The sequence below is a fragment of the Polypterus senegalus genome, chromosome 6 (genome assembly GCF_016835505.1).
Source record: "Polypterus senegalus isolate Bchr_013 chromosome 6, ASM1683550v1, whole genome shotgun sequence".
Classification (NCBI taxonomy): Eukaryota; Metazoa; Chordata; class Cladistia; order Polypteriformes; family Polypteridae; genus Polypterus; species Polypterus senegalus.
Window position 1 is genome coordinate 164,807,332 of NC_053159.1, and position 17,230 is coordinate 164,824,561.

At 44.4% G+C, this 17,230-nt stretch overlaps 1 protein-coding gene across 5 annotated transcripts in view; it reads right to left on the bottom strand.

Annotated features, from left to right (window-relative positions):
* rbms1a (RNA binding motif, single stranded interacting protein 1a) overlaps nt 1-17,230 on the bottom strand; it is a 493,792-nt gene that overhangs the window by 331,168 nt on the left and 145,394 nt on the right. The window contains exon 1 of one of the 5 annotated variants that reach the window (XM_039757482.1): nt 12,018-12,107. The exons of 3 other annotated variants lie outside the window; for them this stretch is intronic. In XM_039757482.1, coding sequence (XP_039613416.1) covers nt 12,018-12,083 — 66 coding nt within the window. In that variant the 5' untranslated portion in view covers nt 12,084-12,107. Of the gene's footprint in view, nt 1-12,017; nt 12,108-17,230 lie in introns of those variants that run through there. One more of the 5 variants, XM_039757485.1, reaches the window with a different exon arrangement.

The following is a 17,230-nucleotide window of genomic DNA, read 5'->3' on the forward strand; positions in this document are numbered from 1 at the left end:
CTCTCTGTGACGCTGTATGCCAGCCGACAGTCCAGAGCTCAAAACACACACAGGTGGCACGAGATGTTTCAAAGCGTGAAAGGAAGCAAACGAAAGCAGCAGCACAGTGTGACCCGGAGCAAGCCATATTCATGCTCCACTCAGGCTCTGCACAGACCAGTTGTCTGCAGTGTTCCAGGACCAAAATCAATCAAATGTCACAAACCTCAATGTTTACAGACCCGTAGCTTTAACCTCTGTAGTAATGAAGACCTCTGAACACCTCACTTTAACTTACCTCAGAATTGCTACAATGATTTCCTGGATGCATTTCAGTTTGAATTTAGAGCCAACCATTGTATGGATCCATCCATCATCCAACCCGCTATATCCTAACTACAGGGTTACAGGGGTCTGCCAGAGCCAATCCCAGCCAACACAGGAAACAAACCCCGGGTAGGGCGCCAACCCACCGCAGGGTGCACTCACACACACCAAGCACACACTAGGGACAATTTAGAATCGCCAATCCACCTAACCTGCATGTCTTTGGACTGTGGGAGGAAACCAGAGTACCCAGGGGAAGCCCACGCAGACATGGGGACAACATGCAAACTCCACGCAGGGAGGACCCGGGAAGCGAACCCAGATCTCCTAAATACGAGGCAGCAGCGCTACCCACTGAGCCACCGTGCCGCCCCATTGTGTGGATGGCACAATGAATCTGGGTCTAACCTTTTATTTACCAGTGCCTTGATAAGGCAGGGTATAAGTGAGGAGCTTGTTTGTGGACTTTAGCTCTGCTTTCCATACCATCACCCAAGAGCTCCTAAGTAAGAAACTCAACAATGTGCCCAGTTCAATCAGAGTTACAGACAGGAAACAGAATGTGCACTTGGGCACACACACATCTGATCCTTTAGCTCTTAGTTCTGGTGACGCCACTTTGTCCACTGCTCTTCTCACTACATGCACATGACTGTACTTCTAACAATTCATCTGTCAAACCTCTTAAATTTGCAGAATACATCACACTAATATGATGAGTCCAAATACAGGCTAGAGGTGAAACATGTAAATGTGTGGTGCAGCCATCATAATTTGGACCATAACTTTCAAAAAAACTCAGGAGATGTTCATGGATATCAGGAAACAGCCAACTGGTCGCCTGTCACCTGCTCAAAATGGCCTGGCTGTTGGGGGTCATTTAAGATCCTAGGGACTCTGCTGTCACAAAACCTTAAGTGGGGTGAAAATATCACAAGTATTGCTAAGAAAGCTCACCTGAGAATGACAGAATCAGACTATGTTCTTGTTGTGCACCAGTTCAGGAAATTCAATCTCCATCAAGCAATGCTGTCCCAGTTCTACGCAGCCATCACCAATTCCATTCAGACCTGTAACTGTCTGGTTTGGTAGGGCCTCTGCCCAGCCTAAGACCCTTCCGCGGCACATCATCAGACCTTATGAAAAGATCATGGGCCATAAGTAACCACCCATTCAAGTCTCACAGTATGCAAGTCCAGAGTATGGAAGTGCACCTACAAAGATCACTGCTGATCCGACTCACCCAGGGCACCACTTAATCCAAAGACTTCCCTCTGGCAAACTCCATCTGGTGAAGACTAAAACAACATGTTACCTAAACAGTTTGTTTCCACGTGCAATTACTCTGATTAAACAGAAATGAATTTCTGCTCAGTGTCTACATACACCTGCACACATATGAACATCACAAATTTGACAAATGAGAGGAGACCTTTCAGTCCACCCATCTTGTTTGTTTAGCTAATAGCTAAGCTGTCCCAACATCTTATCCAGATTCTTCTTAAAGGTTACCAAGGGTTTGACCCTGTAACTCCATGTCTTGGTAGTTTGTTCCAGAGTCCTACAAGTCCTTGTGTAAAGAAAAGCCTTCTGACTTGAGTCCAAAATGCACTTCTCCTTAATTCCTCTTGGTGTCCTTGAGTATGTGACTCACCATCAAGATGATAGAATTTTGCTGGCTCTACTATATTGATGCCTTTAAAGATTTTGAGGATCTGGTGGAGGTCCCCACACAGTTTCCTCTGCTGGAGACTAAACAGGTCTAATTCTCTCAGTCAGTCACAGTAGGCCTTGTCCTTAAATCCCATGATGCACCTGGTTGCTCTTCTCTGCAAAGCCTCAAGTGCTGCTCTATCTTTATTGTAGTGTGATCACCAGAACTGCACACAGGACTCCAGATGTGGTCTCACTAGTGCATTACATAGTCCAAGCATAACGTTCCTTGGTTTATATTTAACAGTTTTAACAATATAATTAACATTGCCTTTTAATTGCTTCTGCACATTGCTTAAAAGATGAAGATGTTGTGTCAACATAAACCCCTAAATCATTTTCAGTGGTTGCTTCCTGTAGCTCAGTGTCTCCCATCTTGTATTTGTAGCTGATGTTCCTTTTGCCCAAGTAAGATTGTCCAGGTCTTTCTAAATTGTGTTTGTTGCTCCAATTTTAGTACCATCTGCAAATTGCACAACTTTAGTAACTATACTAGAATTAATGTCATTAATATAAATCAGAACGGTTGAAGCGCAGACCTCTGTGGGACCCCACTGATGATCCTGTTCTCCTTTTGTCTGTTGGTTAACCAACTTAAGAACCTGTTTTGCAGGTTACCTCTGGTGCTTTCAGCTTCTAGTTCTAGAATTTGTCTTCAGTATGGGACAGTAGCAAAGGCTTTCTGCAAATCATACCTTAGACTTTCTTATTTTTCCCCTTTATATTTTATTCAGATTTTTTTACTTTTGTATTTTCTGTTGTCCTTGTACTTCACATCAATACTACCAAGTCAAATTCCCAGTACAGGCCAATAAAGAGAATTCTGCTCCTAATAAGCAAGACACTTCACTCCTTGCAAAAGACGCTATAAAGAGGTAAAGGCTGCTTGTGAATTTCAAAAGCCACAAATTAATGAATGAATGTGTACCTTTTTGTCCTGATCTGGTCTGAGTATAAGGTGTGTTGGCTTCTGCCCCTCCACAACCCTCAAATGGAACTCTGAGAATGTTAAAGTACAAACTAAAGAACAAACTGAGAACAAAAGACACGCCTGCCAGGTCTAGCACTGATTGGGGGTAGGGGTTGGGGGATTTGGGCAAACATAAATAAGCCATCTGATGGAGTGAATGGAGGGGAGGGGCACTGGCAGGCGCTGCTACTGCCACGGGTGTCTTCATTGTTCTAGAAGACAGGCCTCCCTGAAGGGATAAGACGCTCAGGGGGCCTTTAATGGATGACCCCCTACAAAACAAAGTTCTTTACTCGTCACTAGTGTTTTATATCCCCTCAACGCATGGCCAGAGTCCGTGACCCCCAGGGTCACAAGATCATCTAAAAGAGACACTACCCGGCAGGATGACTTCTGCCTCTGAAAGGTCTGTGGTTAATGGGTCTGTCTTCATAAGCGGAGAGGAAATGCCCCCCCCCACTAATCAATACAAGATCAATCAAGGCCACACATCTGCTCTTGTGCACGTCCTCAACAGCCTCACTTACATCCAGGCTCTGTCTTACCTGAATGCACATTCCACGTTCTGAATATTTTCTTTCAAACTGCTGCAGGGTGGCACACTGTGAGGGTCAGGAAGGCAGCACCATCAGGTACAGGAAGCAACCCTGAAGTAGATGCCAGGTCATCCTAGAGCCCATTCAGGCACACGTCCACACAGGGTCAATATAGAACTGCCAGTTAGCCACGTGTTTGGGATATGGGAGGGAAACTGGAATAATAACAATAATACATTTTATTTATACAGTGCCTTTCCCATGCTCAAGGTGCTTACTAGTCGGAATAGCTGGAGAAACAGCTACAGGAACATGGGGAGAACACGCAGACTGCACTCAGGCAGTGACTGGGCATGGGATTTGAACCCAAGTACAAGCCAAAGCCTCCCATACTAAACAGCAAACAGGCTCATTTTAGAACAGATCACACCTGCACGACAGTCATGGCTCACCACTGTGAAAGGCACTATATTAACAAAAACGGTTTGAAAAGAGACAAGGGTGACATTAAGGTTAGGGGTGGGAACTGAACTGTCAAACCTATACTTGTGACAAAAGGTCCATTGTGCAGTGGCTTTTTAAAATAAAAGTCCCAAAGCCATAATGTCTGTAAAATAAAAGAGTAGTCACTGTGCAAGGCGCTATATAAATACAAACCATTTCAAAAGAGAAGAGGGCAACACTGAGGCCAGACAGTGTACAAATCTGTGTTTACAGGAGAATACCCAAGCCACTGCCTGAGCTAAATAGCTATTTTATAATGGTGTTTGTAATGAAAGGTACTGTATTTAATATAAATAATATCTAAAAAGAGTCACATGGTAGCTGGAAGTGGGGACTAAACCAGCAAACCTGTGCTTGACAGTAGAATACCAGAGTCCAAAAACCATCAAGTCTGTAAAATAAATTAGTGCTCACTGTGAAAGGCACTCAATGAACAAAGACTGTTTTAAATGAAATATGGGTGACATTAAAGTCAGACAGTGTCCCTTACAGGCAAACACTCAAGCCAATGCCAGAGGTAAATAGACAGTTTATAATGGTGCTCTTCATGAAAGGCACTATATTTAATTAAAGTCACATGGTGGTAGGAAGTGAGGACCAAACCAGCAAACTTGTGCTTTAAGGTAAAATGCCTAAGCTCCAAAGCTGTAAAATCTATAAAACAAAACTACTTCAGAACAGTGCTGACTGTGAAAGGCACTATAGGGTGACATAAATTTCAGAGAACAGGTCAGGAATGAGTTCACAACTCTGTGCTTTATAGATCAATGTCTAAGGCAACCAGGCATGAGCCACAGGACCACATTAAAATGGTACTGACCATGAAAGGCGCTATATTTCGTACAGAAAAACTTGAATCACATGGTGGCTGAAAAGGAGGACTGAACCAGTAAACATGTGCTTTAAGGTAAAATGGCTAAGTCCCAAAGCCAGTGCTCACGGTGAAAGACACTATATAAATAAAGATTGTTTAAAAAGAGACAAGAGTGACATAGAAGTCAAAGCTGACAAACTTGTGCATTACAGGTCAATATTTAAACCAGTGCCCAAGCCAAAGATCCACTTTATAAAGGTGCTCACCACTATAAAGCATGTATAAATCAAAAACAGACAAAGGCTGACATGCAACGTGCTCTACTTAATTAAGACAATGCTAGAATAGTCCCAAAACTGCTTTAGAACAGAGTTAACAGTGAAAGGCACTATATAAAAAAAACATTTTATGAAAAGAAATAAGGGGCAGCTCAAGACCCCTCCAGAGGCCTGGGTTTAATTCCCAAGTAGGCCACAGCTTATGTGAGGCTCCCTGTGTCCAAGTGGACTTTCTCCACCCACCCGGCACTCGCTGACACTGACCATGAGCACTGATGAGTTTAGGTGTGTATGGTGTCCCACCTGGGTCTGAGTGTGGCCTTGTGCCCAAAGTCCAGTAATGGATGGATGGACAGCTGAAGAGTGTGGTAGCGGTGCAGATGAGATGATGGAAACAGAAAACACTAGTGAGGCTAACATCACACGACTCTTAGCTCTGTATATGAAGCCAGCTAAACACAGCGAGTGACGCCGTCCAGAAGCAGGGGAAGAGTGAGATAAATATTTGTGGCAGCCATTAGTCTGCCACAAAGACAAGATTAATCAGATTGTTGTGTTTAAATTACGGAATTCTTGGCGTGTCTCTGTTCAGGACGCCAGCGCACAGGCAGCATGGCACAAGCTCACTGTGTTTGGTGCAGCTTTGAAAAACGAGAATTCGGGAAAAACCTAAAAGGAAGAAATACTATGGCCTTTCATTATGTTAGAGTTTAGTAATGACACAACCGTGCAAGCTTCTGTTGGGATGCGTGTCAAGAGGCAGCAGATCTGAAGCTCACAAAATGTACCCACTTATTCCAAAACAAGACTCATCTTGGCTTCATTAGAGAGTAAGCAGGAACCAGCCCTGGATGGGATGCCAGCTCATCACTGGGTACACTGATGGTGCACCAAAGTCACTACATAACTTTGGGAAGTGTGAGGAGACTTGAATAGTAGAAGAAAAACACATGGAGATAACAGGGAGAACATGCAAACTTCACATCAGAAACTGAACCCAGCATCTTGGAACTGGGAGACAGTGGTGCTAAGCTTTGTTCCACTTAGCCATTAGATACTGAAAAAAATGAAGCAAAGGGATGACACAAACTAAAGATAAACCACACTGGGTGCATATTGAGCTTGGCTAGACACATCCACCCTTTCTCTGTTCTCCTCATCAGATCTCTGCTCACAGTTACCAGTGAGCCTTTGGCCAACACAGATTAACATTCTTGGGCTACTTCACCACAGTGCCCTCTGGTGGTGCCCCAGTCCTACTTACCCTCTGAATTTAAAGAGTCAGAACTCCAAAATTTTTACAATAATTTCTTGCCATCCTCTGTCTCTACAGCCCCTTACTGTTGTCTACTGGCATTCCAGAATAAGACTGGCACCAAGAAATAGCGGACTCCCTCTGCCAACTGAGCAGCAAACAAGTGTCCAGTGTCAGAACTCGTCTTTCTATTCTTGGTCTGTTCCTTGTCTGAGCGGTGGTTACGTGTTCTCCCTGTGTCCAAGTGGCCCTTTGGACATTTCAGCAGAATATGTTCTGTTGAAAAGTCAATCACATAATGGAGAGATGCAGTGGAGGGGCTTTGCATTGGCCAATGGTGGCTTTTTAAGTCTGAATAGATACGCTTTCGAGACAACAGAGATTGGTGGACTGTCTACTGCCATATTAGTCTGCTATGACCCCCATGTGTCCAAGACTTCTCAAACCTCTTGTGCATTTTTTAAATTCATAATTCGTGATTATTTAAACTTTTTGGGTAGTGGCAGGTGATGAGTCTTGCTTGGGGACATGGATTAAGTCTATGGTGAAGCTCAGACAGGTTTGTAGTTCCAAGCCTTGCTGTTATGATCACAGTGCCTGACCTCCTTTTTATACGTATTACTAGCTACTTGGTGCGCACTACGCTGCGCGTTGAAGGACTCAATTGTAAGGACCTCTCGTCGGGTGTCTCATTGACACGCTTTCGCCTCTTTCTTTCGCGATCACTGCGTAATCTGTCTTCTCTCTCTGTAGGGGTTTCAGTTGCCTTTCGATGTGCGGCAGAGATGCGTCGTTGAGCTAATCTGTGTGAATGCTGAGTGTCCGTTTCTTGCGAGCGACTGTCACGCCTTTGCCACTTTGCTTCGTGATCACGCTGTAATGTGTCCTCTCTCGCAGCAGCAGGTTTAGTTGCGTTCCGTTTCGGCATTGTTCCGTAAGGTCTCCTCCGTACAAGTGCACATGGGTAGCTGAAGATGGAAAGGCATAGTGGGCATAGTGAAACACACAAATTGGTGACCAGGGGAACCACCCGACTCAGACGCGGGGCTCGAAATACTCAAGTGCACGTTATTTATAATTGAATTATTTTTTTTTTGCTATGAACTTCCCCAAAAGAGTTGATCCCTGTAAATAGTTAATAGTATATGAACAATATAATCTGTTGTAGTACGGGCGTTAATTAGCGTCACACATCATAACCTGCATACACCACGTGTTTGGCTGTAACGCCAGAAGCGTGGTGGACGCTGTAAGGGTAGGTTGTGGTTTCTGTTTCTTTCCTGATTTTTTAATTTCATTTTATTGATTATTTAATAGGCAGAGGGGAGAAGACGTTAATGTGACACTCAGTCTATTTCTTTACTTTTGTTTTGAAAAGATTTTCGGGAACAGGAAAAATAAAAGCAAAGGGGAAAAAATGTAAAAACGGAGGGGGGTAAGCAGGAATTCTGAGAGGGGACGGACTGGGGCTTTTCTACGGGGTGGCTATACAGCCAAAAGGAATGCGGACCTGGACCCGGACACCACGCTGGGCTTTTATTATATAGATAATTGAGTGGCTCAGCCTGCAGGTGTGATCAAACTGTGACCAGCAGACCAGGGGTTCAGCAGCCTAACCCCACCAATGAACTAACTGTCAAGGCAAAAGGCTGCCACATTCAACACCACTGAAACTTAGCCATGGCTGTCCCACTTCTTATACCATTTTAGCAAATATCAGGTTGTCCTTTAGCAAATACTGCAACCTACATCCCCCTTAAAGGTACTGAACCACTAATTTTCTAAAGGCCTGGGCACCAGCTCAGCAAAGACCTTGTGTACTCCAAATGGCCAGCAATGCTGCTCTCTACAGGAACCCTGCTTGCATGGTTACATGATCATCCATCCATCCATTATCCAGCCTTCTATATACTAACTACAGGGTCAATTGCCGGTGGTTACACTATCATATTCGTCTATAAATGGCTGTTTTTAGCAGGGTGCATCCTAGTTGTGGCACAATCATAACTGAGATTGAGCTCATCCTTAGATCTCACCACAGTTCATCCCTCACTTGGGACTGAACTGCAGAGCCTGGACCATCTGCCTAAAGGACTGGACACACAAATTAACGGAATGGCCGATTAAGAATACTTTCACATTTAAGAGTCTACTGCAGCTCATCTCCCATATGGGGTTAAACAGAGGTCCTCAGACTGCCCTTTGGACTGGACCAACTCTCTCAACTCAGGAAGGTCTTCAGTATTTTAGCTTGTTGTTAGTCGCATAGAACAAACTGCCATAAGCAAGTGGTTTAAAATCTGCTTTGTTTAAATGGACTGCTGAGCCCACTGCTGACACCACCGTAACAAGACTTGTTCATATTTGGCAACCAGTGCAGTTGCTGCCCCATCATGCACAGAGGATCAAGGACCTTGGTGTTATCTGAAGGACAGTGTGTGAATTTATACAACACAGTGTCCCCGTCACTACTTTGGGGCACTCGGATTCACATGCAGATCACATGGTAAGTGCTCTGGTACAAAACATTGGTGGTGGTTGAAGTGACTCCCCGCTACCCATGTAAAGTGCTTTGGGGAGGTTAGAAAAGCACTTTATAAACGTAATTATGATTTATGAGGAGCTTCCAATATCTTACCCCATTTTAATAGCGCTCAGTGGGATCTCTATTATTCATTTAAACATTTTGTTAATAGTGAGGAACATCCCACTACTCCCACCATTATAACAAAGGTCAACTTTGTCTATAGCATTCATTCATTTATTTATTCTTAACAAGGAGTATCCCACTTCTCACACCATTTTAACAGAGGCTGTATTTGTCTATAGCTTTCATTTAAAAAACTTCTTTCTTAGTCAGCAGCATTTCAGTACTGACACCATTTTAACTGATATCCCCTGGCCTCCAGTGCTTTCCCATGACATTGCCCCACCTGGGACTAATAACAACAGTCCCATGGATCAGATGTATGAATCTTCTCGATCCCAGATGGCTAACATTGCTGTTAACATAACAAATCTGCACTTTTAGTACTATTACACTTTCCATTTCTGTTACCAACAACATTGTCAGCTGAAAAAGATCAGATCTTGTATAGTGTGTGCAGGCAGCATCACTGTGATATGGAGAGGCTCCACAAGATAAGAACTGCCACACTCATTTGTTTACAGATGCCGTTCCAGGCAAGGTGTTCATGACACTATTGTCCACCTCTCTCACCACCACAGCCTTTAAGCCCTAACTAGCTTAGTTATGGGAGAGCTTCCACATTTCTGGTAGCTGACGTCACTATGGCCCATCAAGTGGCACCATAACAAGCTGGTACCTTGTACATTCACTCTGTTCACTTCATGGCTTGTGCAGAATGTATAGTTTAGTATATGCCAATTACACTTTCTTATCATTGGTACGTCTCCACATATAGCCCACCATGGAACAAACTGGATGAACTGAAAAAGTTCTTCCGTTACCAGTTTGGTAGGATCTGTGTGATCCATGGGATTAGGGCCATCTCTATCTCATTTACATTTTCCATTCCTGGCAAATAGCATCACTGCTTGTGAAATTACTGAAGCCAAAAACAAGTCCAATAGTCACACTCCACCTGGGATCAAATTTCTGATCACACCCTCACAACTCTTGCTGAACTGAAAAAGATCTTCTGTAGCCAGCCAAGTAGGAACATTGTGATCCATAGGGGTGATGTCATCTCTTTACGATTTACATTTGCAATTCTTAGCAAAGGGCAGCCCTGCTTATGACACTGTTGAAACCAAAACCAGTTCCACCATTCACAACCCATCTAGGATCACACCTCAGACCACCCCTTCACAACCTTGGCTGAGCTGACGAAGATCTTCTAGGTAGGAACATTGCGATTAATAGGGGTGATACCATCTCTTTGCCATTTACATTTGCCACTTGTGGCAAAGGGCATCCCTGCCTATGACGCTGTTGAAACCAGAATCAAGTCCACCATTCGCACACCACCTGGGATTACACCCTATACCACCTTTCACAACCATGACTGACCTGAATGAGAACTCCTATAGGCCAGCCAAGTAGGAACATTGAGAATCAAAGGGGTGATGCCCTCTCTTTACTATTTACATTGGTCATTCTTGGCAAAAGGCATCCATGCTGATGACATTGTTGATACTAAAATCAAGTCCATTATTTGCACTCCACCTTGGATCAAACCTCACAGCCCAGGCTAAGCTGATAAAATCTTCTGTAGCCAGCCAGGTAGGAACACTGTGATCCATAGGGGTGATGCAATCTCTTTACCATTTACATTTGCAGTTCTTGGAAAATTTTGTTGAAACCAAAATCAAGTCCACCATTCACACCCCAACTTGGATTACAGCTCACACCACCCCTTCACAATCCTGGCTAAGCTGAATGAGAACTTCTGTAGGGCAGCCAAGTAGGAGCATTGTGATGCCATCACTCTACTATAAGAGGCTGGCATGATCAGTATGTGACACCCTGTGTTTATAATTGCCATTCTTGGCCAAAAGCATCCCAGTCTACGACACTGTTAAAACCAAAATCAAACAAACCCTCTTGCACCCTGCTTAGGGTCAAACCCCAGGGCTGCATGCCTAACTGGTTCATCAGAAGATCTCCTCAGGTTTGATATCTAGCCTGTGGTGCATTGTGACACCCTAACAGTTACACTGTTGCTTTTTCATATGTATGCATATTTTTTATAGATCCCACTGACATATTGTTGATATTTCCACCTCACTAACATGTGCATCTTTGTTCTCCTCTCAAACGGTACAGCCTACAGTAATTAATGAATGCTCACCCTGCTCCTTTTCCCCAACAAGCTCCCTTTTCCCTCCCCTAGCACTCTTTGAAAATGGGCAGCATCAGCTCCAGGGTTAAGTCTGCCCTGACACAACCAATTAGCCCATTAGGCGAGATGCTCCCTGAGCAGTGCCCAGCGCCAGGCCATTATGAGCGATTTGGAGACGGCCCCCTTCTCCTGGTGCCCAAGTGCAGTCTGTTTTGACATAATCCAGCTGTCGCCAACGAGTCAACATCACAAACAAGTGATCGGCAAGCCCCACCCCGGCCTCTCCGTTCTGGCCTTTCGTTTTCAGTCAAACTCCTGATGGTGCATTCAGGGCTAACACTTTCTCTTTTCAAAGAGCTGGGTGGCACCATCTTCTAAATTTCCAACTGCTATCAGAGTTGCCAAAAAAAAGGAAGAGGCTAAAGGAAGCAGCAAACAGTCTTAATGAGCAGGGTGACCCTTAGTGGGCTACTGTACCTAATATTTGGCAATGCCAACTTGCAAACTTGCACATTCAGACAAAGTAGGAAACGCATGGGAAGAAGTCAGGAGGAGATCTTTGAAATCTAATGCTATATGGGCACTTTTCTCGGTCAAAAGGCTTCCTCTAAAGGCTCAAATCTTTCTCGTCGTAACTTCCGTCTCGGTCATTTCCTCAGTGAGAGCTGTCAACTCCTCCGAGGCTCAAGAGCCAGTTTTTAGTTGGTGGAGGTGGGGAGCTAAAAAGGGTAGTGAAAGAGGAAGAATTTTACAAGCCTGCTCGGAATTTATCTTTTCCTAAACCTACCCGCCCAGGTCTAGAAACACCCAAGGGATGCGGCGCTCCAAACATTTACCTTTCTGGCAGGCAGCAGTGGGTGCATGCGAGGGCCGTAGCCAGGCTGCGGCAGGGAGAGCAGCATCTCCACGGCTCTTCAGAGTCACGGCCAAGTCACGCTAGTGAGACTGTGTTGCACAGGAAACCAAGTTACAGAAAGCAAATACGCAAGGCAGTCTGCGGAGGGGGGGAGTGGGGGGGTGCTGGGGGATGGGGAAGACACACATAAGTTGAAGCTGCACATACAAGTGGGTCACTGGAGAACTGAAAACTGTAAAGGCTTCATTCTCTGGGGAGAAGAAAGAAAACATCTGAAAGAAAAGGCCTGGGGGGCAGAAGGAGAGTCAGTGGGGGGACGAGAAGCTCATGAATGAAACCTTTAGTGCGGGGAAGTGGTGCAAAACAGAAAAAAGGAGGCTGGGAAATTTTACAGTAACGGCTGACTTCTGTCACAGCTTCTCATTTGAAACCTCATCCTTCTAGTTTTGTACCCCTTTCTGAGACGGTGGCCATTCACAAACATGTGATGTACAATAACCTTTCGAGAGGTTTTCCAATTTTGCTGAATTAAAAATGCTTCATTTACACTGGGGTGGCATGGCGGCATAGTGGATAGTGCCAGTGAAGGGAAGTTGACAGTGCCGTTTCATAGCTCCAGGAGTCTCATTTCAAACATCTGCGACCATCTGTGTGGAATTTACATGTTCTCCCTGTGTCCACACTCTGGAGGTGTATGGAGGGATTGGGAGGTGAAGCATGGACTTGGTCAGCTCTATTACCAAACAGCTCCAGCAGACTGGGTTCAAATCCAAGCCTGGCCACTGCCTGTTGTGGAGTTTACATGTCCTCTCTTTGTTCATTTTGGTTCTATAATTATTATTAGTTAGGGTCAATTAGAGAACATCTTAGGGCACTGGGGTTCATTGTTCACTTGGTAAAATTTTACCCTAAGGACTGGCCAGGCAGCTTCAGCAGACTGGGTTCAAATCCCAGGCTGCTCACTGCCTATGTGGAATTTGCAAGTTCTCCCCTTGTCTATATTGGCTCTACACGTGTTTGGTGTCATGTAGAGAGCATTTTCGAGGTGGAATGAGATGTTGTGAGCTGATGTGAGGTGAAAGGGTTTAATCCTAGCCTGGGTCAACTCTGTTGCCACACAGCTCCAGCAGACTAGGTTCAAATCCCAGCATGGTCCACTGTCTGTCTGGAGTTCTCTACTTATCTGTCTTGGCTCTATACTTGTTTTATTTAAGGTATTTAGTTAGGCTATTAGGTGTCATGTTGAGAACATTTTGGATGTTGGGACGTGAGAGGCAGGCGATAAGGTTTAACCCTAGACTGATTGAGCACTACTGCTACTGGATTCAAATTCCATCCCAGTTCCTAGCTGTGTAGCGTTCATATGTTCTTCTCTTGTCCCTTTTCGCTCTATGATTATTTTAAGTTAGGGTCATATAGAAAATATTTTGTAGGTTGGAGGGCACTAGTTGGAAATTATACAGGTGGTAAAATGTTACCCTATAGCCTGGCCAGACATCTGCAGCAGACTGGGTGCAAATCCTGGGCTGCTCACTGTCTGTTTGGAGTTTGCCCATCAACATCTTGTCTGTTCTGCTCTTTCCTCTCACACTCCCAAAGATGCTTGTCTTGGATTAACATGCCATTGTAAACTGACCCCAATGTGAGAAAGCATGGGTGTGGGCACAAGTATGCCCGGCAATGGACCGGTGCTCTACCCAGATTTGCTTCCTTCCTTGTACCTGATGATGTTTTAGCAATTACCGTATATGTCATTTTTATGGTCTTAGGCAGGTGATAAAATTTAACTCTATACTGGATCAAAATGGAAGCATAATAGAGTTTGCATTTCAGGAAAAGTCACCTCCAGGATAAAAATACAGTATGTTGTGGAAAAACAGAAAATGGATGGATAGGTATAGTGGGCAAAGTGGTGTAACTTCACAGGTTCAGTAACCTGACCTTAATTCTTGACATGCTCACCATCTTCTTGAGGTTTAAGCACTCTCCTCATGTTCCTGAAGATTGCCCCTGGATGACCCAGTTTTCTCCCATGTCCCAAAGGGGTGTAGGTTAAATCATTTGGTGACATTGAACTGGCAGAATGTCCGTAAGCATTCATACAAGAGAAGGATTTGCACCCAGGCCACATTTGGTTATTTTCTTGTGCCTGACGCTGTCAGCATAGGCTCCAGCTTTAGCTCTCTCTCTTACCCTGTGACTCCTCATGGAAAACAAATGGCTGGGATGCCATAGTGATAACACACAGTGGCACAGGGGTTGGTGCTGCTGCTTGGTTTATCTTGGAGTACTTTAGCTTCCGTTAAGTCAGATGGTGACACGTTTGAATGAATTCATATCAAAGTCGTGGAATGGTTTTCAAAGCACACCCTAAAGATGTGGCTTCAGGACTGACCGAGTGGTCAGAAGTGAATGTATAAATGTGACCTGATAAACTGATCCCCATCCATCCTTACTGGCTCCAAACCTGTGTCTTGTGCACCCTTTGATTAGTAATGGTTGGACCTGCATTGCATTCTGGACTGTATCCTTCTGCCTTATGCCCTGGATAAACTCATTTTGGCCCTTCTCAGATTCCAGTGGTAAAAGGTCCAAACACAGTGGCATAGTGATTGGGGCAGATTCATGGATCTGGGCTCAATTCTCGGATTGGCCGCTGTCTGTGTGGGGCTGACACATTTGATGTATGTCCTTATTCATTTTCTTTAGGTGATCTGGCTTATGGTGTCAATAACTTGTCCCTGTTTAAGTCAATTAAACTATCCAAGTGATTGTGCCAGGCAAAGTGTTAGTTCATACTTTGTTCCCAGTGCTGCCAGGACAGGCATCAGCTTTCAAGGACTGCAAACTCTAAGTGTCAGTTTTACAAAACAGATAGATATTAAACAGAGAGGCAGAGTTAAGGAGTGACCAGGCCACATGGACCATCGTTGATTGAGTTTTTGTGGATAACATGTGTGCTTCTTTAGCTCATTGTCTTTGAGTGGGACCAATCAGTATAAGGCTGTAGGTTCAAGTCTAGTGTGACAATAATCTGTGACAGGTGTGACATTAAATAGTCCAGAATTTACCACAGAAGCCTCATGGGTTATTATGAAAGGTGTGGACAGGTCTGAGTCAGCACCTATGTCATTGAAAATCTGAAAGTATGGCATCCAGGTGTACTGACGCAAATTTAACTGTATGCACCACAAGGTCCCGTGTTCACTATGTTTGTGTTTTTACTATGTATGACTTGAAATGTCTGTGTCAAAACCAAAACCTGAACTGGACTAGGTGGATATAACGGAAGGACACATATATGACAGTGTGGCGTGTGCTCAGTTTATTAGTGTAAGTGCATTTTAATGCCGTAAATTAAACTGACAAGACATGAGAGGCAACTAACTGAGTCAGAAGAGGCCAAAGAGTGGATGCAAGCTGACAGTCATAAACAAAATGGCAGCATATGACAAACTGCCTCAGCAAAGAGAAACAGTCCTCACAAGTCAAAGCTCACCGGGAGGGGCAGACAAACATTTCACTAGGCAGCTGCTAACTGAGACACAAAAGCACAGACTCCAAAAAGAGCTTCTCTATGGTCTGATCTCAACAGACGCTGTACATTCATAAAGGCAGGACTGCCATTTGGAAAGCACTTGTATTCAAGGCCAGCACACAAAGACACAGGAGCACAGACATGGACCCCTAAGCAATGGAAAAAGTATTCTGCTCTGATGAGTCATCTTTTCATTGTATTTACTACATCTGGATAGGTTTACATTTGGAGAAAGCCTTCAGCTCGCAACGCCTGTTGCCAACTGTTAAACTTGATGAGGGACCCGTAATGGCACGGGCAGCCATCTTGTGGGAGTAATCAGATCTGCTGACTACTCTGCATAAATGTGAGGCCATTTTAGAAGAGTGGGTGCATCCTGTGTTGCACATGCAGCTCCCTCATGGTGTTTCCTTATTTCAGGATCAGAAGACCTCATAAAAACCATTTCAATTAATGATGAACTGAAACGCCTCCCACAGTCCCCTCAGTCACTGGGCCTAAACATCATCAAACCTTTAGGGGAAATTCTAAAGTTCAGAGCGTGAAGTGGATTTCTGCCTCCTTCGTCCCTCAGACAACCAGAGGCCTTTATTCTTAAAGACAGGCGCACTGCCTACAGAGACAGTCCAGGACTTCAATGGCAGCATTACATGAAGAACTGAGGCCGCCCTGAAGACCAGGGAGAGACCCTTCTCTTTGTTAGGTACTTTGTATGTTTAGACTGTTAGCTGTCTGTGTTATTTTATCCACCACCTTTACTTTTTCTGTCTTTCCTACGGGCAAAATACTGTAGCTTCATCGGAATATTCTGTACTTTGACAATAGGGCTGGATTAGAATTTGCAATCTTGCCTAAAATATCATGTAACTTAAAATTCACAACACCTTATGATAAACTTATTGGTTTCTCAAGACTGCTCTATCCTTTTCCAACCTCTTTGCATTAAATTCACCTTCAAGAAGTTGGTGGGTACCACAATTTGTTCGGAGTCACGACTACCATAAATTGTCTGTGAAACTAACTAGCTGATTTACGTGGGCAATCTACTACTGATGGCCTGGCAGAATCACATTGCCTCTTTTATTTTAATCCTATCACTCTTGTGTATCGGGTGGCATGGTGGCGCAGTGGGTAGTGCTGCTGCCTCGCAGCTAGGAGACTCGGGTTCGCTTCCTGGGTCCTCCCTGCATGGAGTTTGCATGTTCTCTCCGTGTCTGCGTGGGTTTCCTCCCACAGTCCAAAGACATGCAGGTTAGGTGCATTGGCGGTTCTAAATTGTCCCCAATGTGTGCTTGGTGTTTGTCTGTGTGCACACCTTGCTGGCGCCCTGCCTGGGGCTTCTTTCCTGCCTTGCGCCCTGGGATTGGCTCCAGCAGACCCCCGTGACCCTGTAGTTAGGATATAGCGGGTTGGATAATGGATGGATGCTTGTGTATCATCAGAGATTAGGAATGTGTTACATGTTGGACATGCAAGGAAGAATTTTACTATTATCTGTTCTAAAATATGACATTGGATAGATCACAACTGGTGCTTGTTTAATGTCCGAACACTTAGCTTTCATGGAAGCATTAAAATGTTAGTTATCTTTTCATTTACATTGTGATGCATTTATTACCTCATATATACACATGTGCATTGGAGGATCACCTTAC